Below are 27211 nucleotides of genomic sequence, written 5' to 3' on the forward strand. Positions count from 1 at the left end.
GTTTGTGCCCTTATACTCACACTTCGGCCAGGACCAGCCATTAATGCTCTATCCATCACAGAAGCCAAATTTCTTTGCCAATCTGAACCTCGTTCATCTGCACCTGAGTGGGTTCTCTGGGCTCCTATCCTACTGCAGGGCTTGTGCCTGGATCTCAGACCTGACCTCTCCTTATCGAAAAAAAGTGATTGATGATGCCAAGACTGCCAAAATCTAACAATGGGAGCCCAGGAATGACCTCTGCTTAACTCAGGGATGACAATACCAGAGTTGGCAATTACAACTCTGTGTGTATAGCAAATGATGAATAATGAAATGCTAAATGGGGGTTATGTCGAAAATCAGTGTCATCTTGCTCTGTTTGCTCACAATCCTCTCCCTTGAGTTCTTGCTGTCAAAGGGAAAAATAAATGCAATCAATGCTTTTTCTTACCCCACCGGGATACTTGGAAAATATCCCTCCTCAGTGCTTAGCCTATTCTCCCGACATTTACAAATGTATTTTACTTGAGAACTAAAGAAATTCTTACAATCAAGTAAAAAATTTCACACATGTAGCTCAGAGTAACTGGCAAGAGTTTATTGAAGGGATAGGCAAAGAGAAAGGGGGCACTCTCCAGGAGGAGTGGGTCCTCTTAGAGAGGGATGAAGGACACCCTCATCATTATACAAAATACATGTATGAAGATGTGAATTTGGTGTTAACATACCTTATATATAATCAGATATAATAAATTATTGTATAATGAGGTGTATTAAGAATTGTAATGCAAAAAAATAAATAAAAAGAGGGATGTGTGCCTCTTCTGCACTTATTTTATTGGGGATCCCAGATAAGTTTCCAGAGGCCCACCCAAATTCATCTCTTAACCTTTGACTGACAGCAGAATGGTATTAGACTTTCAAGTCTCCACTACCATGACAACTTTAGGTCGCTTAGGCTCATATTGACTGGTTCTAATTGGACTCTTAAACATATATTTATTTATGTTTAAATATTGTTATCTCCCAAGTTTAAGGAGCTGGTTTGTAAAAAAAAAAAAAAAAAAAAGGTCACAAAGTCTCCCCCTTCAGGTTAACTTGGTTCCTCTTATTGACATTATTTCAGGCCTGTATTTCTCCTATGGCTAACAGGTAGTTTGCTGGGGAATGTAACATATCCTGTTCACTTAAGCCAGGCAGGGCTGCAGATAAATTGCTTTTGCAAAAGAAAGCATGTGGGGGACCAGCACAGTAAGCCCAGTTTACAGAACTGTGTTCCCACCACTGACATTTGTTCCCTAACACCCACATCTCCTGTCGTTTCTAACTGCTGTCCTGAGGAAACATGACTAGAGGTTCCAGCAATTAGAGCTTGGGTGTTTCTGATGCTGTAATGTGATTGTGAACTGGTTACATTCCCTGAAGCTAGTGAGATCCCTGAGAATCAGCCCAATGTCTGACACCAGCTGAATCTGGGTAAACCTTCTTCAGTGTTCTTTGGTTCCAAGTATTACTCAAGGAGTGAGCCTTGAATAGTCCTTGCCAGAAATCAGCAGTGGAATACAGTGGATTAGGCAATAGTGGACTTCAGAATAATTAAATTGAATTGATTCACTTTCACATTCAAAAATTTCAATCAGTGAAATTAAATGCAAGACATTTTCCTTTTTTGTGTGTATGTGTATATATATACAATTTTTTTTTTTTAGAAAAATGACCTCTGCTTAACTCAGGGATGACAATACCAGAGTTGGCAATTACAACTTTGTGTGTATAGCAAATGATGAATAATAAAATGCTGAATGAGCTTTATGTCGAAAATCAGTGTCATGTTGCTCTGTTTGCACACAATCCTCTCCCTTGAGTTCTTGCTGTCAAAGGGAAAAATAAATGCAATTAATGCTTTTTTTATACTCCTACCTGGATACTTGGAAAATATCCCTCCTCAGTGCTTAGCCTATTCTCCCGACATTTACAAATGTATTTTCCTTGAGAACTAAAGAAATTTTATTGCTTTGCTACTAAAGGAAATACACTGGGGACACCTGTCCCAGAGTCTGCCATTCTACCTATCGGGGAGAACAGAAGAGCTTTTCAAGAGGTGATTCAAAGGCTACACTGCCCTTGACCCCACCATGTGCCTGAGTAGGGTTACAACTCACTGGTTAATTTTGGAGATTCCTATTTCATGTGGTGGGTGAACACCCAAGGACAAAGAGGTGATTTAAAGGCAACATCCCCACCACCACCACTACCACCCACACACCCACCCCTCCACCACCTTGTGTCTAACAGGGGTCAAAATTCACTTATTAATTTTGGAGATTTCTACTTCATGTGGTGGGTGTCCTCAGGACAAGATTACTCAGCCTAGATAGGGAAGAAGGGTAATCCTGCACCCCCTCCCCAAGATCAGGGTGTTTGTATGCTTTTAAACAAAGCGATTCCATTGCTCCCTGTTGTAGGTAAATTCCATGCTCACTCTACTGAAACTCTTCTCATGACAAAGACCTAGTAGACAATTGCCCCAAATGACATCATACTCCTGATTATTTTGAGGTCACCTTCTATTTTGAACTATCTTCTTGGCTCACCATAACATACACTGAAAATTGTGCTGGTCCCTCCTGCGTTACTTTGATTATGTTTTCATATGTCTTGTGGTAATCATTAACAGAAGTGAATTACTCTCATCAGCACAGATACGTCTGAAGCCAAAGATGTTTTTCTTCTTGTAAAACTCTTCCTTCTGTAATGTTGTTTTAGCCACCTTAACATATACACACATTTCCGTGGAGTCTCATCTCTTTCACTTAGTTTTTTCCTCCACTATTCTTAAGTCTAAGAGGAAAAGAATCTTGAAAATATAATGCCCATGTTATGCCCCTTCCTTATTTCCTCTAAGTAACCACAGAATTTAAGCTTTATCTGCTGACTGGTTCTAATTGGACTCTTAAACATAAAATCTTACAGACTTTATGGTTAGAAGGAATTATCATTATCTCCAAGTTTAAGGAGCTGGTTTGTTTAAAAAAAAAAAAGGTCACAAAAGAGAAGCAGAACTTAATTCCAGTTAATCATCCTACTCCTCCCCAGGAAGTAATAGTTAAGAACTATGAAGAATGTATTCTTTCCCTGCCCTAACTCTGGGAGATCACATGACTACACATTCCCATGAGAACAGAGTTCAGGATTAGCAAGAATGAAATACAGAAGCTTTACTTAGAAATATTTTGCCCATATTCAAACTGCCCCAGTTTTACGTGATTTTCCCTAATTTAAACTTGCAAAGTTCCTAAGTATATAATTGATTATATTTTGTTTCAATACAATCAGTAATTTATTTGATTTTAAATGGCAGTGGCCAGTTAAATCCAACCCAAGGAGTAAAGAAACATTTACCTTCATCTCTAAGTAACTATTCTGGGAACTGAGGAAGCAGAGAAAGAGCTGTGGGCTAAGCTGATACTGATAATTCACAGAAGTGAAATGTGTCTAAGTGCAGATAACATAAAAGCTTCAAAAAAGACAGGCAAACAATGCCTAAACTCTTTATTTAACCAATCAGTATTTCTAATCCTCTCCCTGATGCTGGATTTCAAAATCTTAGGAGTCTACAAATACAGCAGACTTCCTATATCCAGAGAAAGGGCCCAGAGGCAGGTCAGTTCTCAGGCTGCTTTGGGGTAGCAAAGGTGACAAAGATGTCTCTGTAAGAGTCTATGTCAGTTTTCTAACTTCATGGAAATGATTTAAACTCTCCACCACCCTAAACTTTGCTCTGTGAAGCTATGCCAGGAAAACATATTTCATAAACACAAAGCCATGGGGGTCAGGGAGGCATTATACCAGCACTAGCCAAACTTTTTATTCAGCCAGAAAAAATGGACTTCAATTCAGTTTAATGGCAAGGAGCTGTGCAAAACTACGGTGAGTGTATCCTATCTCTTTGTCAAGTAGTTGGGCTGGATTTTTGCAAATGGAAGCATTTCCTGTAATAATGGTAAATCAAGCTCCATTAAAAAAATTTAAAGCTGTACCTATCTTTAAGTAGCCTAAGAGCTTCCAAGAACCCAGGGATGCCCACATCCCATACCCAACTCAGACACAGCCAATTCATAGAAAACTACACGGGAAGCATAAAATCCTTTTGTCGATTTTTTTTGTGGGAAGGGATGTGCTTGAGAAAGATGGAAATCAATTCTTTTTAGTCTCCCCCAGAACCAAACACTATAGATCTTCATGTACACTGAGGTACACATATAATATCCTTTTGCAAGAAAGTTTTTCCTTCCTGTGACTATAGGATACCAAAATCCAGCCTCCTTCACACTGAGAAACAATGCCTATGAACTACACAGATCTAGGGTATAAACATCCAAGGCTCCTCTGTTGTCTCACAAACGGAGGGGTCAGAGGCAAAGGAGTGGATTCTTAGGAGGGGTTTACTTTCTTTCTTAAATCCAATCTACTCAGCAACACTTTCAGATCCAGGGGCTGGGAGAGGTTCTGTTGGCACAATATGGTGGATGACCTGATGGTCCCAGCCCACTGTGGTGAGGAGGGAGTGATTGAGCGGAGACCAAGTAGCATCTCTCACAAAATCTCTGTGGGCTCGGCTTCTAAACCTAGAACAAAGAAAAGTGGGGGAAAATGTTTAACATGGTTGAAACAAGAAGAAAAAGCAGACCTGAAGAAGAAAGAGAACCCAACACCCAGGGCACATTTTTTGATGTATTAGATACATTTCACCATCTGTATGGCCTCATCATCAGGAGAGTAGTGTAGCTATCCACAGTGGATGTCATCAGTCATCCAATCCAGTCCTCTATTTTCATAGATGAAGAAATGGTGGATAGAGCGAGGTAGTGATGTGGGCCAGCGTTAGGCAGCAAATCACGGCAAAGAGGGATGTACAACTCAGATCATCTGTCCAGTGCCTTTTACCCTAGAGCAGGATGCATTTCATATCCACATTCTCCATGTGAAAAGGGTAGACTGCCCCACTGTGGGAGAGGGCTGGAATGCTTCTTAGAAATTCCACCCACCACCCATAGTCCTCTATTAGGGATACAGCTGGTTGTGAATCAGCCCAGGACTAGAGAGGTGGTCTATAGTCTGCCTGCTTCCAGCACCAAGGACCCTCAAATACAGATGGAGAAATATCCCTCCAAAGAGGCAATGCACTTTTTTAAAGAGAAAAAGGACCTGCTTGTCCATTGTTCCCCCTCCCAGATGTGTAGCCCTCCTGTTACACTTACACCTCAGAAAGGCTTGAGTCCAGCACAGCAAGTGAGCAGTCTTCACTGAGAGAGGCCAAGAAAGGAACACTAGGAGAGGGCACAGAAGGACATGAAAAGTAAAGTCCACGACTCTAAGACAAAGCCCCAAATGGGCTGGTCCCAGCCAACTGTAAACTGACCCAGAGGAGAAGGCAGCCTGATTCTCACTCTTGGTTAAAGTCTCACTACCAAGTTCCAGGGAAAGATAAGGGAAATGGAGCAAAACCAGGGTTCACAATCATCCTGGCAATGAACCATCCCATCTGGTCCTTCTACTGTTTTAGCAAGAACCCAGGCTTTTTCAACCACACAGTCCTAGAACCCCAAAATCATTTTGGATGTTGAGCAAGAATGAGACCATATTTCAGCCATTTTCAGAAAACCCAAATAAGGAACCTACAGTCTGTACAACCCAAATAAGCAACTACAGTCTCAAGAGATCTTTGATACTTGGAAACCTCAGTTAGAGCACAGCCTACCTTACAGAACAACCATATCATCTAATGCTTTGCCAACATATGCATTCCCCCCACCCCCTCACCAGCCCGTTCATATCCACCAGACCTCTGATGACAAAGAACAGTACCTGTGTGGGGAGAAGACTAGCCCAGTGACACACTGGGAGTGCACAGCTGAGCTGAGGGAACAGCTTGCATTTTTGGTGTCCACAAGGGAGACAGTCCCATTCTCATCACCTATATGAGAGAGCATGTCACAAGTGATTAAAAGTATGGGCTTTGGGGTAAGCCAGAATGAGATTTGAATCCTACTTTCTCAAGCTTGAATAGGTTAACCACTCTGAGCACTGGTTTCCTCTTTAGCAAAGTGGAAACAATAAGTCACTGGCTGGCCATGAAAATTAAGATGAAGTAGTTATGATTTTAGTCCCAAATTGTTACAATATGCAAGCCTCCTTCCCATCACAGCACCATAACCACCCACAGTAGAACAAAATACACTACCTAGCAATCCACTCACTTTGTGGCTAATTTCTAGCCATGCCCAGAATAGGGGAGCCAGAGTAATCAGGAATCCAATCAACTGGGGAAAAAAAATCATCATCTCCAAGGTTAAACTAAAATGAGCACAATTTATCTAGTGTCCAAATGAATCAGTGACATCACATAGCAACAGTACGTGCAACATGGATTAGCTCTTCCTCATCCTCCCCTTCCCAGAGTCAATATGCAATCCGGCACGCTGCCTTACCAAAGACAAAGACTTCACTTTGTTGAGGATGCCAAGCCAGGGAGGTAGGAAGGTAGCCAGGGGCATTGCAACCTGCAAAAAAAGAGAAGAGAGGTTTGGAACAGAACTCAGAACTCAGAAGAAGCAATTTCTCAAAGCAGTCACTCTAAATCCCAGGAGCACTACTTTTCTTTTTCCCAATCCCTCATGCAGTCATGTCCTCATCCTTGAATCTAATAACCTATATTTATCCATCAGTTTTCTGCTGTTTGTGGGCATGAGTCACAGGAAAGTTTCAAGCACAATGCATAAAATAACAATTCTAGCCTCTTTGTTCAGCTTTGCAGAGTAAATTGCCCACCCAGGAACCAGCCCTTCTTGGTACTCATTGCACAGAATGAAGCTAGCAGAGCCTCAGCAAGAAAGGAGATCATATCACTATGTCACTGTGACTGAGTACCGAAACTTTGCTTTGATTCTGGCAAAAAAAAAAAGGCTCTTCCAGGTAGCTTTCTAGTCCCAGCCTCCCACCTCTGGCTCTCAGACTCACCTATCTGTGATGCTGGCTTGGGAGAGCGGGTATCCCATAGTAAAATCCTATTATCCTATGAGGAGAAACCGAAAAAAAGGCTTCAGAATCTAAAGAAGCAGCTGTTGGACAGGTTGTAGTTGGAGGAAAGAGGTTATATCTCACCTCACTGCAGGAAAGAAACATGGAGTCCTTGTGGGGAGAGGCAGCAACACAGGTGACCTGTCCAGCATGAGCTGTAAAGGACAGAGAGAATCATGACAGAGAAGAGACAGGGAATATTACAAGGCCAGCCTAGATAAAACCAAGGGGCAAGAGGGTGTGAAAAACAGACCTGGTCTCATGATCCAATTTAACAATTTTGTGGGGGCTTATGGATTAGACAAATCTAAGAGGAAAGGTTGATAAATTATACAACCTAAAAGAGCCAGAAGAAAAGTGAATTAGTAGAGATGACGAAGGAGAAATTAGAGCCTTGGTAAGAACAGTGAAGGCATTCTCAATTAGAATATCATGAATGTAGGAGCTAAATAATTCCAGGAAAGCAGTTTTCATACTGGAATACACATACCTCGAGTAATATACAAAAACTTTCAAGGCAGTTGTGGATGTTGAGAGTTTTAAGCAAATCAATTCCTCCCATGTTCTTTTTCCTAAAATTGAACTGTCTATACTTTCAAAATCACGCTCCAACCACTTGATAAAAGGAACATATACCTCTTGCCTAGCCCATATCTTCCCATGGTACAATGCTCAGGTGTATAAAAATCTAACAAGTCCAAAACTAAGCGTCAAAAGGAAATTTTCCCTAAGAGCCAAAGAACAAAAAAAGTATCTAGGTAAAATTCAGTAAATGGGGACTGATCTTGTTTCAGCAACACCACAAGTTTTTAACTTATCTCCCTGTTTCTACTGATGAGAAATGAAAAATAAGATAGATGGTTGTCATAAAGACACATTTAACAAGCTTCTCTTTTTACAAATGAAGTCAGACTTTTTCTGATTGAAAATGAAGTTGAATTTGGCCAACTGATTTAACAATGCAGATTGTTTTTTGCCATTAGGTTATTTGATAAATGTTTTACATAAATGGGTTTACTCTGCAAATCCAAAATTTTGACAAACATATGCTTGGAATAAGCATACAATAAATCATATGCCAGAAATTATCTTCTTTGCAACTACTTAAACTTAAAATCTTCCAAGTATCAATTTAAAAAATATATAAGGAAGTGTAGCTTTTAATCTTATTAAGAGATCTACATGCAGAAAAATTTTCAAATCATTGCTACTTATTAACTAGAGGTTGTAAAAACTACCATATCTAAAGTCATTTAACCAAATTTTCCAAGGTAGTCTGAATGTAGCCTTGTCTCAAGGATAAAACTACCTTCCATAGTTGTTTCCTAGCCACGGAAAGACAACAGGATGGTTAAGTCAGAAGGAACATATAGCTCACTTGAAAAAAGGCAAAGCTCTGGACAAACACCATGGCAGTATACAAAAGATGAAGAATATATGATTCCTCTACCTCAAAGAACTTGGAATTCACTGGGGAATAAGACATAAACACAAAGTACTGATGAAGAAGATGAAATGGGGAATGTGCTCCCAAAAAGTTCAAATTAACCAAGAATATACCATATATTCAAGAAATAAAAAGCAAGCCGGGTGTTGTAGCACAGCCTGTAATTCCAGCTCAGGAGGCTGACAGGGGGATCAGGATCCCAAGTTCAAGGACAGCCTCAGCAACTTAGCAAGACCCTAAGGAACTTAGCAAGACCCTGCCTCAAAATGAAAAAACAAAAAGGGCTGAAGATGTGGCTCAGTGGTTAAGCGCCACAGGTTCAATCCCTTGTACCAAAAAAAAGTACAGGAGATTTTGAGCACTAACACTTATTGTTTGACTACCTATCACTATTTTCAAGTACAGGATATGTATGAGTTTGTGATTTTATTTTGGCCCATGCTGAATTAAACACTTAGAAACTAGAAGTAGAAGGTAAAAGAATTAAGCCCTTGAAAGAACCACAATGATTCTAAATTCATAGCCAAACATACATTAAAACTCTAGCCGTTATTTTATAAAGAATGGCTACCTGGGGCTGGGGTTGTGGCTCAGAGGTAAAGCACTAGCCTAGCATGGGTGAGGCACTGGCTTTGATCCTCAGTACCACATAAAAATAAAATAAAGATACTGTGCCCACCTATAACTAAAAAACAATTGAAAAAATGGCTAACCAAACAAAGTCAACTGCTAACACTGTTAATAAAAAAGAGCAACATTAAAGAACAGCACACACATTAAAGGCACACTCCAAAAAGCAGACTATTTATGGAAATGAATATTCAAAAAAATTCAATATTCAAAATCTCAGGGCTTATTCTGTGAGAGTGTCAAGAATCTACTACACCTGAATTAAGTTACTGCAGTATTCTGGAAGGAGGAATGACAGCAAAAGGGCCTGAATTTCCCAACAAGAAAATGGGACTTTAATCTGCAAGAAAACAATAAAGGACCAACAAGCCAAAGATTATAGATGGAGAGATGAACCGCCATCTGTAGGAGGCAAAGCCTAAAACTGAATCAGGCATAAAAGATGGATAAGAAGGTAATTTACCAAATTGAAAAAGACTCAAAAGACCTTGGTGAACAGCTGATAGTGGGGAAATAGGAGGAGCAGAAGAGGACAGAATGTGAACCTTATGTAGCTATGTAGTAAAGACAGTCAACAGAAATAAGGTAACTGAGAAAGAGATATGGAGTAGGTATTGGAGACTGACTACAGTTTTAGGGAAAAAGCTACCAGGCAGAAAAACAAAAATCATCCTAATATCTAAGCAAAGATTAAAGATCCTAAATGAGTGAATAAAAACAAGACAGCTAAGACCAGGCAAGGAAGCAATACATACCTCGATATGAATTCAAAACTATCTGCTGAGCAAGGTCCCAAATCTTGATGCTAAAAAGCAAAAGAAACAGGAAACAGAAACTTAATCTTGACATATACTATCAATGCAAATATGAACATCCTTTACCCAACATGTCCCATGTCTTTGCCTCCTGGATTCCCACCATTGTCTATTTACAATAGATTGTCAAATCTCTAAGGAAATCTTATAAACATGCTGCAATTTAGTAACTGGGTTCTTATATTGAGCGCTAAACATTACTTAATGAGATTAAGGATACTAAAGACACCCAAAGGAAGCTTAAGAAACAGGAATGATGAGACTGAGACCCACCAGAAGTCTTTGCTACCACTGACAGCTTGTGTGCCAGAGCTCAGGACACTGACTGAAGACACAATGTCATCATGCTCATACTTGCAGAACTTGCTGACAATAAGTGTCTCATTCTCATCCAGCTCCCATAATTCAACAGCACCTGTTGGGGATGGAGTTGGGTGAGATGAAGGGGTGAGGGATACATTAGCTTGGATCATACAAAGACAGTAATTCACATCTAGGATTCAAGCAGCCATTGTCACTAAACTAACAAAGTTATTCCTATAACAGCAAAGTTGACATTGAGGACTTAGCTAGCCAACTTCCAGGTCATTTGGTTTTATCCTGCCTTTCTGTTTTGCAAATAACAGCCTAGTCAACTATGTGGGGAAAGCTGCTAGAAAAAGGCAGGGAATGCTGAACTAGTCTTTGAAATCCACTCTTCTCCTTCCAGTGAGAAAACACTGGAAAATCAGTTTCCAGGGGACAAGGATAAAGTCTACATAATTGTCTACACAGTCCACTGATGTTAACCCTTCCCAATTAATCAGACACTAATATTTGCTGAACTATTTCAATAAATGTCACGCAGTCTTCATGTTCAAGTTCAACTGTCAGAGATGCTCGATCTTTAGTGTCCTACTTCTCCATTTGATCAATGCCTGCCAACTTCTAAATGTGGCGTTTTTTAAATGCCAACCCTCCATTGCTGAGGCTGACATTCAAAACAAAACAAAACAGCAGAATGGAGAGAAGTAAAAGAAAAAGGGAAGAAATGGGATGACAGGTAGCACAGTCTGACTTCAGCACCATCTTCAAAATCAAGATTATCCTTGGTCTGGACTGCGGAAGTCAGACAGATTACAAACTGTTTCTTAATTTTGTTATGGATTTTTCTAGGAACCTCCATCAGGCAATTTTAGAACTGGAAAAACATACTTTTCATCTACACTACAGTTCGCGTTTGGAACAACATTCTTAGCTGCTTTTCACCTAGTTCGCGTTTGGGGCAACACTGTCAGCTCCTCCAAGCACTGAGTAAGGGGAAATCAAAGACTGATCCCAGCTGGACCCTAAGCCTACATTCCATCTGGGCGGGGCGTGGTGGGGAAGATAAAGGGAATGACCTCACCTGAATCAGAAGCCACGAGGATACCTCTCTCCCCGACCCAAGTGAGGTCGGCCACTCCGGCCTCCGTCTGGACTCCAGCGGAGCAGAAGCCTTCGTTGGGGGCAGCACACGGGTCCTTGAAAAGCCAGAGGGAGCCAGCCCAGCAGCGGCCACTCAAGCTGGAGGCCCCGAGCAGAAGCGCCCCATCTAGGGGGGGTACAATCTGTCAGCGTGACGGGGTGGATGGGCTCGTCTCCATGGTGACCGCACAGAACAGCACGCGGGCCGGGTCTGGATCGGAGCTCGGGAATGTGGGGCGGGGTTGGGACACTTCGAAGGCGCAAAGCAAGGATCAGGACGGCACGTGGGATGGGGCGGGTTGGGAGGGTCAGTCCAGGGTGGGGCGCCCCGGGGCCGGGGCGTGGGAGCTCCCAGGCCCGGGATCTCGGCTCACCAGACCGGTACCGCGCAGCCTCCAACTGCCGTTCCATACAGGCGGGCGCATTAGGGGGAAGGTTCCACTCCCGGGCAGCCGGGGCTACTAGGGGGGGCGGCGTTTCCTTTCGCATCTCCACGGTTCCAAATCCAACCTAAACCCAAACTGTAAGTCTCAGCTATTCAGCTCGAGCAGCAACCCACACGTGGTGCACCTCCGGGCCTCCGCCCCTCTGGAAGCGACGGCAACTCTACTTCTCGCGAGAATTGCTTCTATACTTCCATCCTTCTTTCGGTCGGCCGCCCTCCTGCTACAGGTTCTCAGAGCATTGTGTCTATTCTCGCGAGAAGAAGAAGGGGGGGTGGGGAATCGCCAGAGGAAAGCTGAAGAGGGCGCGATATTCTCTTCTCGCGAGACTTGTAATCGGCCATCTTCCTCCTGCCCCTGACAGTCTCTGCTTGGGGTCACAGGGACACGAAGCCTGGTGCGGGGACTTTTGGTGACCATGCTCTCCCGGGTGGTATTTTCTGCCGCCGCCAAAGCAGGTGAGAGGTGTAGACCCGGGTCTGGGCTAGCGGGGTAATTGGAAAGAAGAGTGTCTAGAGGTCACAGGGAGGGGAAAAGTGGGTGAGAAAAGCGGAGCGACATTTGGGCCTGAGTGGGGAGTGATCGCTGCACTGGGAAGAGGGTACAGGGTCTCGGGGCACTGGAAAATGGTGCATGGCTTGTAGTGTTCCGGCTGCTCGGAGACTGAGCACGGGGCAAACTAAATTTCATATTGACTTTGCTTACCTGCATCTTCTGTATCTGCAGCTCCCTGTCTCAAGAATGCAGCAGTCCTAGGACCAGGGTAAGTATGAGGAGTGTAGTTCTCTCTTTTGCCCTTGTTTACCACCTCATTCCATTCTCTGTTTCTTCCTCTTAGCTTTAGGTCAGATGTTACCTTTTTGCATAATTTTGAGACACTTCAAACATGTTCCTGTAACTGCCAGGAACGTTATCATATCACCTAATGACAAAGACTTTAAGAGAATAAGTATCTTACTAGACCAGAAACTGTTTGATGTCTTCTATGCCCCGCCCCTCTCCCTGTGACCTTCAGCTACACATAGCTGACACAGCCTAAATAGAGCGTACCCAAGCCAAATTTTGTAAAATAATAAAGTGAATCGTGTTGCTTTCAGTGCCCCCTCCCCCCGCAATTCCTGCTTTTACTGCTGGATCCTAAGAATCAGAGAAATCATTAATTGATTCAGTAAATGTTTCCACTCCATAACCATAAGTGCAGTAACGTGTAAGGCTGAACTCTCCGGCAATCTAGGCATAGAGGCAGCTATTGAGTACTGTTTTAGAATGAGGGTTCCTAAGGTAGAAAAGGTTATACTTGGCTCACCACTTAGTAATTGTGAGATCTTATTTTGCACACCTGTAATAAGATATAATAGTACATTGTGGTTTATGAGGATTAGGAGACTTGATTCCTGTGAAACTAAAAACAGTGCTTGGCACATAGTATGTGCTTAGTAAATATTAGCAGGTGTTACTATTAAAATTATTTCCTCAAACATGTCAGTTTGGAACTGGGGATGCAGCTCAGTAGGAGAGCCCTTGCATACCATATGAAGCCCTAAGTTCCATCCCCAGCACCACCAGAAAAATGTCAGTTTTCTTTGAGATTTCTTTTTTAACTCCCAGACTTAATCCTAAAGCTTGCAAAATTTGATAACTACCTTTTAGCTATAATATGCTACTTCTAATTTATCAGAGAAAAAGAACATATTAAAATTATTGTGATATAGGTAATAGGTTAAATAACTGTGTATAAAAGATATAAAGAACATCCTTCATTTTCTTTCAACACTCCATCTCCAGCACATCAGCAAGCCTCTTCCTTCAGATTATGTTTTGATACTGACAACTTCTTCCATTACCACTAGTACTGAAGTGTGAACCATCATAATTTTCACCTAGCCTGTTTTCAATAGCTTTTTTTTTTTGTACTGGGGATTGAACCCAGGGCTGCTTTACCACTGAGCTACATCCTCAGCCCCCTTTTTTTTTTTTTTACTTTGAGACAGGTTCTCACCAAGTTGCTGAGGCTGGCCTCGAACTTGTGATCTTTCTGTCTCAGCCTCCCAGGTCTCTGGAATTACAGGTGTGCACCACCACACCTGACTTTGTGTCTCTGTTCTTGTCCCAGTAGAACCCATTTTTACATTAACTAGAGGGATTATGTCAGACTCCATCTGAAACCTTCAGAGCTCCTATTCCACTTGAAATAAAATGCAAACTAAGCATAACCCAGAAACCCCAACATGAATCAGAACCATCCTACCTCTTGATTTCATCTTATTACTTTTTTTTTTAAGCTCATTTTTAAGTTATACAGGCCTTGCTGTTTCTCTGAACTACCAAGCTCATCCTCGCCTTAAGGTCTTTGTGTCCGTTGTTCTCTCTTTTCCCCAGTTTGTCAAATGTCATCTGACCTCCTACCATAAAGTCTTTCTCCTCCCTTGCTTCCTATGTCCTAACCTTCCATTTTCCATTTTCTTCACAGCACTGATAGCTGTCTAAAATTGTATATGGACATGCACATACTTCTCACATCCCCATGAGAATGTTGAAGACTAGGACTTAAGTCTGTTCATTGCTATGTTCCTAGTGCCTGGCATAAGTAGAAAGTCAGTGTTTTGTTGATTAAGTGAATAAATGTTAGCCGAGGTTTGGGGATGCCTTTATAAAGTATATGCTTGAGATGTTCTGAAGACTGGTTGATTTTGGCAATCATCATTAAAGAAAAGGCATACCAGGCAGAAGGAGCAGCATAAGGCAAATGTTAAGTATTTCCATACGGATGGTGGTAGGAAAATGAGGTTTAAAACTTGACAGGTACTGTGTCATGTATGCTATATTTAGTTTATTTTCTGTAGGTAGAAGAGAGCCCATTGAAGAGTTTTCAAGTCAAATTTGCATTTTAGAAACATTGGCAGATAATATAAAGGGGATAGATTTAAGGAATATTTAACAAGAAGCAGAGAGATCAGATTTTGGATTCTTACAATAAATTGAGAAAGAGATGATACAACCTTCAACTAATGCAGGCAATTGGGGAGAGGATTTGTGTGACCTAAAGCAAGTTCTCCAGTGCTATAATTTATGTCAGTGGTTTTAAATGTGGGGAAGTTTTGCTCTCCACGGGACATAAGAATAGTTTACAAATCTATTGATTAATGGTTCAAGCCCAGTACTGGCTATATTTAGAATATTGTTGGAAGAAAAGTGGGGTAGGACTGATCACACACACCTGGGATAAGAAGTGGATTTATTCTCAGGAGCCTGACAAGGCAGCTCTGCACATAAAGAGGGACAGCATCAGCAAGCAAGAGAGAGCAGTGGCAACACCCCCTTGAATGTTACTTTTATAGGCTAGAATTATGGCCACATGCCAGAGGCAGGTTTAGTCTTGACTGACATAGTAAGCATCTCCTGATCTTGTGGAAGGCAAGTTTGTTTCTTGGGAACAGAGACAGGCACTTTTCCTGTCTCAAAGGGGGAACAGGGAAACTGGCATGTCTCTTTATCTTATCAAGGAGAGAACAGGGAAAGCAGTACATCCCCATCTCAGGGGCCAGTAAGTTGTCTCCTATCTCTCACTAAGAGAACAGGGAGAGACCAGCATGTCTCCAGGCCAGTAGGTTTTATCTTGGGCTACTTTATATATCTTGGGAATAAGAATAGTATTCATAAAGTGGGGGTGGGAAGAAGGAAGATGGCTGCAATTATACTAACAATTGTGTTCAGTTCTGTATACCTCATTTAAAAAAAAAAAAAGTAGATTCCTTTTTGTGGTAAGTAGTCAGGATTGTGATGGAACTGAGATATTTAACCCAGATATATGAGTATTATCTTACATAGAAGTTCCAAGGATGTAACTGAATTTAAAGATGAACATAATTAAAGCCCAACATTGAAAGTTCTGTTTTACATAGTTCACACATTGTTTCCTGATTCACAGCCCAACAAAAGGAATATTCAAAAAGTTCAAAGTTCAGGAACTTACAACACAGCAGGCATGGAATAGCTATCTATTTAAATAGAACATTACTATTGGCTAAGCATCAATCTAAGCACATTATATATTAACTCATTCCTCAAAACAATGGGTTTTGGTTTTTTGTTTGTTTGGTTGGTTTTTGTTTTTTTGTTTTTTGCAGCTTACATAAGAGAAATCTGAGATTATAAAAGCTTAAAGTTAAGGAAGTCGGATCCTAGGCCAATGTGGTGAAGATTTGAGCCTAATTTTTCTTCTATTAGGCACAGGGTCTCTGTTTTAGTGCCTAAGTCTTTGATCCATTTGGAGTTGATTTTTGTGCAGGATGAGATAGAGGTTTAATTTTATTTTGCTACATACGGATTTCCAGTTTTGCCAGCACCATTTGTTGAATAGGGCTATCTTCGCCAATAAATGTTTTTGAGCCCTTGTCATATGAGATAACCATATTTATGTGGGTTTGTCTCTGTCCTCTATTCTGTATCATTGGTCTACAAGTATATTTTTGGTGCCGATACCATGCTGTTTTTGTTACTATAGCTCTATAGTATTGTTTAAGGTCTGTTATTGTGATGCTTCCTGCTTCACTTTTCTTGCTAAGGATTGCTTTAGCTATTCTGGGTCTCTTTATTTTTCCAAATAAATTTCATGATTGCTTTTGCTATTTCTGTGAAGAATGTCATTGGGATTTTAATAGAAATTGCATTAAATCTGTATGACGATTTTATTAGTATGGCTACTTGACGATATTAATTTTGCGTATCCAGGAGCATGGGAGATCTTTCCATCTTCTGAGGCTTTCTTCAGTTTCTTTCTTTAGTGTCTGTAGTTTTCATTGTAGAGGTCTTTCACCTCTTTTGTTAGATTGATTCCCAGGTTTTTGTTTAGTTTTGTTTTTAAGGCTATTGTGAATGAAGTAATTTTCCTAATTTCTCTTTCAGTGAATTCATAGCTGATGAATAGGTGTGTGTTTGATTTATGGGTGTTGATTTTTGTCCTGCTACTTTGCTGAATTCACTTACTAGTTCTAGAAGTTTTCTGGTGGAATTTTTGGATCTTCTAGATATAGAATCATGTCATCAGTAAATAGTTGTAGTTGGAGTTCTTTAATTTCTTCCTTTTGTCTAATTGCTCTAGCTAAAGTTTCAAAAATGATGTTCAATAGAAGTGGTGAAAGAATACATCCTTGTCTTGTTCCAATTTTTAGCAGGAATGCTTTCAATTTTTCTCCATTTAGAATGATGCTGGCCTTTGGTTTAGCATATATAGTTTTTACAATGTTGAGGTATATTCTTACTGTCCCTAGTTTTTCTTGTGTTTTGAACATGAAGGTGTGCTGTATTTTGTCATATACTTTTTCTGCATCTATTGAGATAATCATGATTCTTGTATTTTAAGTCTATTAATACGAAGAATTATGTTTATTGATTTCTGTATGTTGAAACAACCCTGCATCCCTACAATGAATACCACTTGATTGTGGTGCACTATCTTTTTATTGTGTTTTTGTGTGCAATTTGCCAGAATTTCATCAGGTATATTGATCTGAGGTTTTCTTTCTTTGATGTGTCTTTGTCTGGTTTTGGTATCAGGGTGATATTAGCCTCAGAGAATGAATTTGGAAGGGTTCCCTCCTTTTCTATTTCATGGAATACTTTGAGGAGTAAACAATTAATGTGAGGAGAGAGCCTTTAGATGGGAGAAAATCTTTCTCACATGCACCTCCGATAAAGCATTAATCTCTAGCATATATAAAGGTCTCAAAAAACTTAACACCAAAAAAAAAAAAAACCCCACAAATAACCCAATCAATAAATGGGCTGAGGAACTGAACAGACACTTCACAGAAGTATAATTGATCAACAAACATATGAAAGTGTTCATCATCTCTAGCAATTAGAGAAATGCAAATCAAAACTACTCTAAATTTTCATCTCCAGTCAGAATGGCAATCATCAAGAATACAGCAACAATAAATGTTAGCAAGGATGTGGTTAAAAAAAAAAAAAAAAGGTATATTCATACATTACTGGTGGTACTGCAAATTGGTGCAACCACTATGGAAAGCAATATGGAGATTCCTCAGAAAATTGGAAATGGAACCACGATTTGACCCAGCTATCCCTCTCCTTGGTTTATACTCAAAGAACTCAAATCAGCATATTATAGTGATGCAGCCACATCAGTGTTTATAGCAACTCAATTCACAATAGCTAAACTATAAAACCAACCCTAGGTGTCCCTCAATAGATGAATGGATAAAGAAAATGTGGTATATATGCTCAGTGGAATTTTACTCAGCTTTAAAGCAGAATAAAATTATGGCATTTTCCAGTAAATGGTTGGAGTTGGAGACTATCATGCTAAGCAAAATAAGCCGATCCCCCCAAAACCAAAGGCCAAATGTTTTCTCTAATATGCAGATGCTAATTCACAGTAAGGTGTGGGGGGTGGGGGCACTAGGGAAGAATAGTGTTACCTTAGATTAGGAGGAGGGGATGTGAGGATAGGAAAGATGGTAGAATGAAATAGACATTATTACTGTATGTATATATGTGACTACATGACCAATATGATTCTGCAACATGTACAGAAAAATGAGAAATTATATCCTATCTATGTATGATATATCAAAGTGCATAAATGCATTTTACTGTCATGTATAACTAAGACAAATTTTAAAAAAATTTTTTAAAAAGAAAGCTTAAAATTACTTGCTAAAAGTCAAGTAGCAGGTCTAGGATCTTAACCCAGAGAGCTTACCTACAGAATCCATTTTCTTATGTATTTTACTGCTTAATAATAGACATACAAAGTGCTAGACGGGTGATCTATGAGGCTTATAGAAGGGATTCCAGTATTGGGTGCTAGTTTCAGAGTGTAAGTCATTGTCCTTGTCACACCTAACCCTTTTATTTTTAGTCCATTCTTTTCCCATTATGATAATGAGAAATTGCCTCAGTCTTCAATCCCACTCATTGTTTCTGCTGATTGTTCATACATTGTATTTTCTTGGAAGAAGAGGTTTAAAATTTGTACAATTATTACCCATAGGGTATTGCAGGCAACAAGGATCTTTCATACTGGGCAGCCACGTCTTGCTCCTCTACCACCTCTTCCTGAATATGGAGGAAAAGTTCGTCTTGGGCTGATCCCTGAGGAATTCTTCCAGTTTCTTTATCCTAAAACTGGTGTAACAGGTGAGCATATGTCCAGTGTTTAATAGTATATTTGGATGGTAGCACTAAAATCTGGTCAGTTGGGTTTTTTTTGTTTAGTTTTGGTTTTGTATTATTAGTCAATAGGAAAGCAGGTTTTGAATGAGACTTTATCCTTAGTCCTCTACTAAGTGGAATACCATCCAAACTGCTTTTTACCCTGGTCATCCTGACATTTGCATATTTGGCTGTTTCCTGGAGCTTAGATACTCACAACTTAATCAGAACTCTCTTCATGCTTCCAGATCCTGCCTTCTAAGTTCATTTCTTCTGGGGTTATCTCTTATTGGATGTTGCACTATCCACTTAAAAAATCATCCTCTATACTGTTCTTTACTCAATTCCAACAAAACAATTCTCAGGAAGTCATAACTACTATAATTCCAAAATATGTCCATCTCCAAACCATTTTTCTCTCCCTCTTCCCCTCTGCCATCATTTCTGACCTGTTCTATTTCGATATACCCTGCTTCCATTCTGGTCAGTTGTTTTTGAAAAAGAAATTTTGAAGGTGATTTAGTATGACATTTAGGTGCTCTGACTTGTCTTTGGAATGAATTTATTTGGTATTTTTAACTTAATTTTATAACATTATTTCCATTTGTTGTGATATACCAAATTTTTTGAATGCCAGTTCAATGCTAAGCACTATTCTAGGCACACTGTCAGATAATAAAAAGAGCTATGGATAAAAATATAATCAAATAAAGCAGAAGAGACTACTAAATGTTGTGTGCATACAAAAACAAATTGTACCATCATTTTCAGTTCTTATAAAAAAGCAGAAACTTTCAAAACCTTATATCTTTATAGTGAATATGACTTCACATAACAGTACTAAATTCTTTCAAGATTTCTTGAGGATTTACAGGATTTCTATGAAGACATTTTTATTACCTAGAAGAACTAGAAAAATAATTTGCTGAGGCTGTTTTCTTGAACCTGGGTTCCCTGATTAAGTCAGCCTTCTTTCTTTTCTTTTTTTTTTTTAATTTTTTGATATTTATTTTTTAGTTTTTGGTGGACACAACATCTTTATTTTTTTATGTGGTGCTGAGGATCGAACCCAGCGCCCTACGCATGCCAGGCGAGCGCGTTACCACTTGAGCCACATCCCCAGCCCAGCCTTCTTTCTATACTGCCTTTCTTATTGTGTCTGATTAAGTTTAGGATTCTTTCTGTTACATGCACTGCCTTTCTTGCTGTAAGTAAGTACTGTTGTGACCAGAGCATTAGAAATCAAAGGTGTTTTTTAACCCTAGTGTTAGATGATTAAAATGTTATATATGATAGGCCTTTCTTGCAAATTTACATTTAAACTTATGTACTAAAGGGGATTTTTTTTTTTTTTAAGAAACTTGGAACTTTGTATGAGAAATAGGTAAAATGTATTTGAGACTGTAACTCTTTTACTCCTATAATGTATCCTAACATTGTTATTACTAGTGCTGCCCAGAAACACTGTAAAATGCTACTCTAAAGCCTTCTTGTCCTAGCTTGACATCTTCTGAGGCACAGAAAAAAAGCCTAAAGAAATGTTTGTGTTCTAAATGTGGTTTGTGTCTTTTCAGAACTCATAAGCTGGTCTGGTTTTTTGTTTTAAAGATAACTATATTTGAAACTTTATTATTAGATGTTGTAGAAGTTGAGCAGAATTCTGATAGTCTTCCTTTTATGTACATATGACTTCATTTTAGTTGTTTCTTGCTTGTTTCCTATGTCAGATTGCAATTTAGTAAAATATAGGAAAGGAGTAGATAAACTTTGTCCTGTTCAATGTTCCCATTCAATAAATAATACAATTTACTGGACATATGACTTCAAGAAAGTATCCTGACATCTTTGTAGAAATAGTTCCTGTTTGTTAAGTTATTCTGCTAAGTGCTTCATATACTTTATTTCTCACTTTCATCAGTCCTTTCATCCATTCAATTCTGGTGTTTTGTTTTTGAATGTGATTATTTTAAATCATTACTAAATTTTGCTTTCAAATAATTAAATGTAGAAGTATCTTTATACCCTGCTTTATTTATATTTATATTTAAATATTTAACATACTTAAATATAACTCTTTCTTCTTTTAGGACCCTACATGCTTGGAACTGGGCTTATCTTGTATTTTCTATCCAAAGAAATATATGTGATTACCCCAGAGACCTTCTCTACCATATCAGTAGTGGGGTTACTCGTCTATGTAATTAAAAAATATGGTGCCTCTATTGGGGAATTTATTGATAATCTCAATGAGGTAAGAATCATAAACTTTATTTCCCATTTTAGTCTATAGCAGAAACATCAAGGCCTTCTAATGATATTTTTTATATGAATGGAGAGGAAGAACATATAGAAAAAAATCTGTGTTAGTATTAGTTATCAATCTGAGATAATTTTTTTTAAACCTACTAAACTCTCCAAATTTTCCATAGTTTTGTTCATTCAACAAGATACTATGTAACTCTTATGTTAGGACACTTCTTTTTAACAATTTATGTATTCCTATTTGTTTCTTTGTGGGTTTTTTCATATGTTTTTTCATATATGAGGGGTATAACTTTGGGGAAGCATAAAATGAATCTAGTTTTGTAAGCCTTGGTGCTTTCACTGATCTTTTTTGTTAATATCATAATTACAGCAAAAAATTGCACAACTAGAAGAGGTGAAGCAGGCTTCCATCAAACAAATCCAGGATGCAATTGAGTTGGAGAAGTCACAGCAGGCACTGGTTCAGAAGCGCCACTATCTTTTTGATGTCCAGAGGGTAGGTTTCACTAGTTTCTAAGGAAAATGAAATTATTCATTTGTATGCGTTAAAAAAAAAAAAACGAGCTACCAGGCACGGTGGCGCACACCTGTAATTGAATGGCTCCAGAGGCTGAGGCAGGAGGGTTGCGAGTTCAAAGCCAGCCTCAGCAACTTAGTGAGGTGCTAAGCAATTTGAGACCCTGTCTCCAAATAAAATACAAAAAAGGGCTGGGGATGTGGCTCAGTGGTCTTGTGATGCCCCTGAGTTCAATCCCCAGTACCAAAAAAAAAAAAAACAAAACAAGGAAACTCAGGGCTAGGGATATTGTTCATTGGTGGGACACTTGCTTAATATGCGCTTAGGCCATAGATTTGATCCCCAACACCGCAAAAGAAAAGAAAAATCACAATCTCTTAATGAGGAATAATTTAATAACTATATTGGGCGTATTTTATTTAGAAAAGAGAAGATTGGGATAGAAGTTGGCAATTACAGCCATTTAGACATTTAAGGATTGTCATCAAAAAATAATTTTAAACTATTATAAAAATAATTTAAATAGTTATTCTAAAGTTAGAAACAGTAGAAGTTCTAAAAGAACACATTTTGGTTCCACACAAAAGGAAAACAGTCATGAAGTTACAGCTAGTTAAAAAATGCATACACTAAGAAAGGCCAAGTATTTCATACAAACTTGATATAAGAAAATCTTACATATGTGCTCTAAGAAAACCTGATACCTTACATTCAAATTCACAAAGAAAATTCAGGTAGTATTAGTACTTTTTTTTTTTTTTTTTTTTTGAGAGAGAGAGAGAATTTTAATATTTATTTTTTAGTTTTTGGCAGACACAACATCTTTGTATGTGGTGCTGAGTATCAAACCTGGGCCGCACGCATGCCAGGCAAGCACGCTACTGCTTGAGCCCCATCCCCAGCCCACAATATCTTTATTTTATTTATTTATTTATTTTTATGTGGTGCTGAGGATCGAACCCAGGGCCTCACATGTTCTAGGCGAGTGCTCTACCTCTGAGCCACAATCCCAGCCCAATAATGGTATTTTTTATGATGTTGACAGCATATTTAGAATCCAAAATGTTTAACAGTTTCCAAAATGAGGAACATATTCAAGTATTTTGTCATTATTTTTGTTGAGCCCTGTATTTTATGCCTAATATGTAAAAGATGCTCTCACAATGAAATTTTATATTATAGAAGCACCTTTGAAATGAACAATGCAGTGCTAAAATAGGGTGAGTTATCTGAAATATTAAAGATATAAGTCAATAATTTTTTGGTCTGGTTTCAGTACCCTTTGCATCAGAGTTGGTGTAAGTCTTTGGGCCAATTCCAAGACTTATGAAATCAAAACCTCTGTTAGGGGCTAAGAATCTGTATTCTTTTAAATAGGGTCCCTAAAGCACATAAATGTCTTAAAATCTTAGAAAATATTAAAGCCTCTTTCTATATATATTGAGGTTAAAATTAGAGAATGCTTCTTGTCTCATGTATAATACTGCTTCAGCACACACACACGGATATGTAGATTGTACCCTTTTTTAAAAACCAAGTCAGAACTTGTAGCTTTTTCATAAGTCATATGACAGTCATTTAATATATATTTGTTGAGTTCTTCCTATGTGAATACTGTGGTGGTTAAGGCAGGGTATAGAAAATATATTGGAGAAAGAAACAAAATTTCTACTTTATACAGTTTATTTTCTAGCCAATCGGGGAAGAACAGAAATAGTTGAGTAGATGTAAATATCAATGGGTAGTAAGCACCAGGAAGGACAGTAAATTAGTGTTGTTAAATCAGTGTTAAAGCAAAAGAGATTATAGGATGAGGGAGTTACTATTTTGTAGGGTGGTCAGGAAAGGCCTCTATTTGAGCAGAAAGAAATGGTGGTACAAGCTATGTGAATTTCTGAGGAAATAATATTTCAGAAAGAAGGAAAAAATAAGTGCAAGGGCCCTAAACCTGGAAGTTTTCTTGGTATAGTCCTGGAAAAGGTCAGGAGGTCAGTGCAGCTAAGGCAGGATGAGTGACGGGAAGAATAAAAGGAAGTAAGGAAGAGAGTGGCCAGAGGATAGACTTTGTAGCCTGACTGCCTGTATTCGGATCTTGGCTTCACAATTTATTAGCTCTGTAACCTTGGGCAAACTCCTCAACTTTTTGCCTCAGTTTTCTCTCTAAAATGGATATAACAGTAATTATCCCATAAGTGGTTTAAGATTTAATTGAGGGGCTGGGGATGTGGCTCAAGCGGTAGCACGCTCACCTGGCATGCGTGTGGCCCGGGTTCGATCCTCAGCACTACATACAAATAAAGATGTTGTGTCCGCCGAAAAACAAAACAAAACAAAAAGATTTAATTGAATTGACACACAAGAGTGTTTAGAACATGGCACGTACTCAAAAACGATTAGCTATTATTTGACTAATCGAGTATTTGCACATAAGTAAAAAGACAAATGTACAATCTTTGCTGCATTATTTGTTGAGAAAAAATTAAAAGACCTAATTTATTAATAGAACTTGGTTACATGAGTCATAGAACACCAATATGGTAAAATCCAATTAACTTAAAATTAAAGTGGGCTTGCATTTCATAGCTAATAAAAGTGAAGTACATATACCAGTTTAGTAAATATTTCTGGGAAAGAATACAAGAAATAAAGGAAAATGGTAGCCTGTGGGGGAGCTGGGGAAGACTTTTTCCTTAACCGCCTATACTTATAAATACATTTTTACCACATGCTGTTATAATTATTTTTACTATATGTTATATTAAAATAATTATATCTAAAATAACAGGAGAGAGACATTCTAACTGTATCCTCAGAGCAGAAGTATTACTTTAAACATGCAAACATTATTCATCATTTCTTAATTTTTCTCCAGAATAACATTGCTATGGCCTTGGAGGTTACTTACCGGGAACGGCTACATAAAGTATACAAGGAGGTAAAGAATCGCCTGGATTATCATATCTCTGTGCAGAATATGATGCATCGAAAGGAACAGGAGCACATGATAAACTGGGTAGAGAAGCACGTGGTACAGAGCATCTCTGCACAGCAGGTATGTGATTTTGTAGCTTTTTCTAGTATCTCTCAAAGCAAGTTTCTGATAATGCTTTTTAAAGGTAGAAATAGCTAAAAATGAGTCTTTTAGCTTAGAAATAGCAAGGTGAGTCTCGTTTATAACATTTTTGGATGGTCATGGTCTAGACGGTATCTGCACAAATTCCAAGGCTTTCCCCTTTTCTCAAAGTTTGTTTACCACAGGTCATTGAGAATACTGGTTGTAGGTAGCATTAACCAACATTTTATTTCTCTTTAAAATGTAACATAAGCCCCTTCCATTTCCTAATTCCACAATCTCCATTCCATTTCCATTTTTCTAGCTAAGTCTTAATTCATCTATTTTGAACACAAATGTTTTCTACTATTGAACAGAAATGTTTTCTGTTAATTGCTTAAACCGTATTTGTTTTTTCTTTTCTTTCTTTCTTTCTTTCTTTTTTTTTTTTTTCTTTTTGAAGGGGGTTAGTTGGTTGTTGTTGCTGTTTGTGTTCTTTATTTACTTAGGACTTGATTTCCTCTTTCCAAGATAATAGCACTGAATATTGACCAGGCATTTCTGGTCATGTCCTACATAACCTATACAAAATCAGAACAACAATGCCATCATCTGGCTCAGGTCACACTCCTATAATCTCAGTAACTTGGGAAGCTGAGTCACGAGTTTCACAAGTTCAAGGCCAGCCTTATCAACTTAGTGAACTCTGTCTCAAAATGAAAAATAAAAAAAGCACTGGGTATATAGCTCAGTGGTGTGGTGTACCAGATTCAATCCAAAAACAAAGCCTATCAAAATTTGATGGGCTGTTTTTATTTATTGATTTTTAAATAAATTGTTTTTACGTAAAAGTTACATACATGCTTATTCAAAGAACTTGAAAAAATAGCCAGACACAGTTTCACGCACCCATAATCCCAGTGACACAGGAAGATTGCAAGTTCAAGGCCAGCCTCAGTAACTGAGCTAGCGAGACCTGTCTCAAAAAATAAAGTCCCCAGTACCCTCCTTTAAAAAAAAAGAAAAATACAAAAAAGAAAACTACTGCAGTCTGGCTGGGCACAATTCAGGAGCCACTTGTCAAGCAGAAATGAACTTTATTTTTAGAACGCACACACGGCACCACACTAGCTCTTCAGGAATTCCCTCAGAGCCCAACTGCCACCAACCCCTTCCAGCGAGCCACTCAACCCCCACTCCTCCCACTCTTGAGGCCCATTGGCTGGGTCGCATGGGCGGAGCCAAAAGAGGCCCCCAATGAGCAGCTCCATGGTCTGAAAGGGCAGGGAAACAGCCCAGTGAGCATCACTCAGAGGAGCCAATCAGCTGGCAGCTGGAAGTTTGCTGGGGCTGCTGTGAGCCAATCAGCTGGAAGTTTGCTGGGGCCACTTCGGCTGTGGCTCTCAACAGAAAACTAATAATTATTTTCATTCATTCTTAGCATTTTTTGTATTACTAGTGCTTATTGGGTTGTTTTTTTCAAGGATCAGTTACAAGCCAACATTAGGGACAGTTGACTATAGGAGTATCTGTCTTCAAATTCTTTATAGATTTCACTCAAAAGTTGTGAGCCAAGGAACTTTAATTTACTCCCTGGATTTACTTTTAAAATAAATTACATCTCTTCTGTTTTAAAATAATTAATTTTATTTCTAAATTTTTCTAGTGGTCTTAACTATATTAAACCAGTATCATCTTGAGTTTCTGGTCTTATAGGAAAGGTGTTTTTTAGAATTATAATATTTATACTCTGCCATGTAGGTTCTAACTAGATTTCTCTTTCTTTATCACAGGAAAAGGAGACAATTGCCAAGTGCATTTCAGATCTCCAGCTGCTAGCAAAGAAGGCTCAAGCACAGCCAGTTATGTAAATGTATCTGTCCCAGTTGAGACAGCTACACACATTTGACTGAATAAATGAAAACTAGTCTACATGACAAAATCTTTCTCTATTGCTATCTACTGAAATTACAGTTTACCTTTCCTAAAAAAGAAAAGTTCTTTTAATGAGAAAGCTAAATCTGTTGGCCAGTCAGATAGTTCTCATCATTACCCTGCATTTTGAGTTGTTCTTTGATTACTTTTGAAAAAGCAATATGCTTTTATTAAAACATTGCCTGGTGAACAATTACCAAGTAACAATTTGAATCTATAGTTAATCCCATCATCTTATAATAAATTGATGATTAAAACAAGATTTTTCAAGTTTTGTAATTCTCTGAGGTATAATTTCAGCATTTATCATGAGTAAAACTTAAAGATGTCATTGATTAATATCTTAGAAAACTGTTGGTGAGCTATTTCTAGCTAATGGATAGGTTATGAGAAATGTAAAGCTTTTAAGTACCCAGACTT

At 38.7% G+C, this 27211-nt stretch overlaps 2 protein-coding genes across 4 annotated transcripts; one reads left to right on the top strand and one right to left on the bottom strand.

Annotated features, from left to right (window-relative positions):
- Positions 1 to 3517: 3517 nt before the first annotated feature.
- On the bottom strand, positions 3518 to 12120 carry Wdr77 (WD repeat domain 77). 3 transcript variants are annotated; one of them, XM_027940233.3, is made up of 11 exons: positions 11775 to 12120; positions 11342 to 11527; positions 10228 to 10369; positions 9895 to 9944; positions 7147 to 7217; positions 7003 to 7057; positions 6474 to 6545; positions 5851 to 5959; positions 5244 to 5312; positions 4535 to 4610; positions 3518 to 4479 (listed from the first exon to the last, which is right to left on the bottom strand). In XM_027940233.3, the coding sequence occupies exons 1-11, from the start codon at positions 11887 to 11889 to the stop codon at positions 4417 to 4419; spliced, it is 1008 nt and encodes a 335-aa protein (XP_027796034.2). In that variant the 5' UTR covers positions 11890 to 12120; the 3' UTR covers positions 3518 to 4416. The 3 variants fall into 3 exon arrangements, with proteins under 3 accessions (XP_027796034.2, XP_027796033.2, XP_071474283.1); XM_027940232.3 differs by having other exon boundaries at positions 3518 to 4610; XM_071618182.1 differs by lacking the exons at positions 3518 to 4479; positions 4535 to 4610 and adding an exon at positions 4730 to 4930.
- Positions 12121 to 12167: 47 nt separating this feature from the next.
- Atp5pb (ATP synthase peripheral stalk-membrane subunit b) lies at positions 12168 to 27051 on the top strand. The gene is made up of 7 exons (XM_027940234.2): positions 12168 to 12301; positions 12570 to 12606; positions 18862 to 19007; positions 21110 to 21273; positions 21658 to 21783; positions 24677 to 24856; positions 26650 to 27051. Exons 1-7 carry the CDS (start codon positions 12262 to 12264, stop codon positions 26725 to 26727), a joined length of 771 nt encoding a protein of 256 aa, XP_027796035.2. The 5' UTR covers positions 12168 to 12261; the 3' UTR covers positions 26728 to 27051.
- Positions 27052 to 27211: the final 160 nt, after the last annotated feature.

The sequence above is a fragment of the Marmota flaviventris genome, chromosome 10, assembly GCF_047511675.1.
Source record: "Marmota flaviventris isolate mMarFla1 chromosome 10, mMarFla1.hap1, whole genome shotgun sequence".
NCBI lineage: Eukaryota > Metazoa > Chordata > Mammalia > Rodentia > Sciuridae > Marmota > Marmota flaviventris.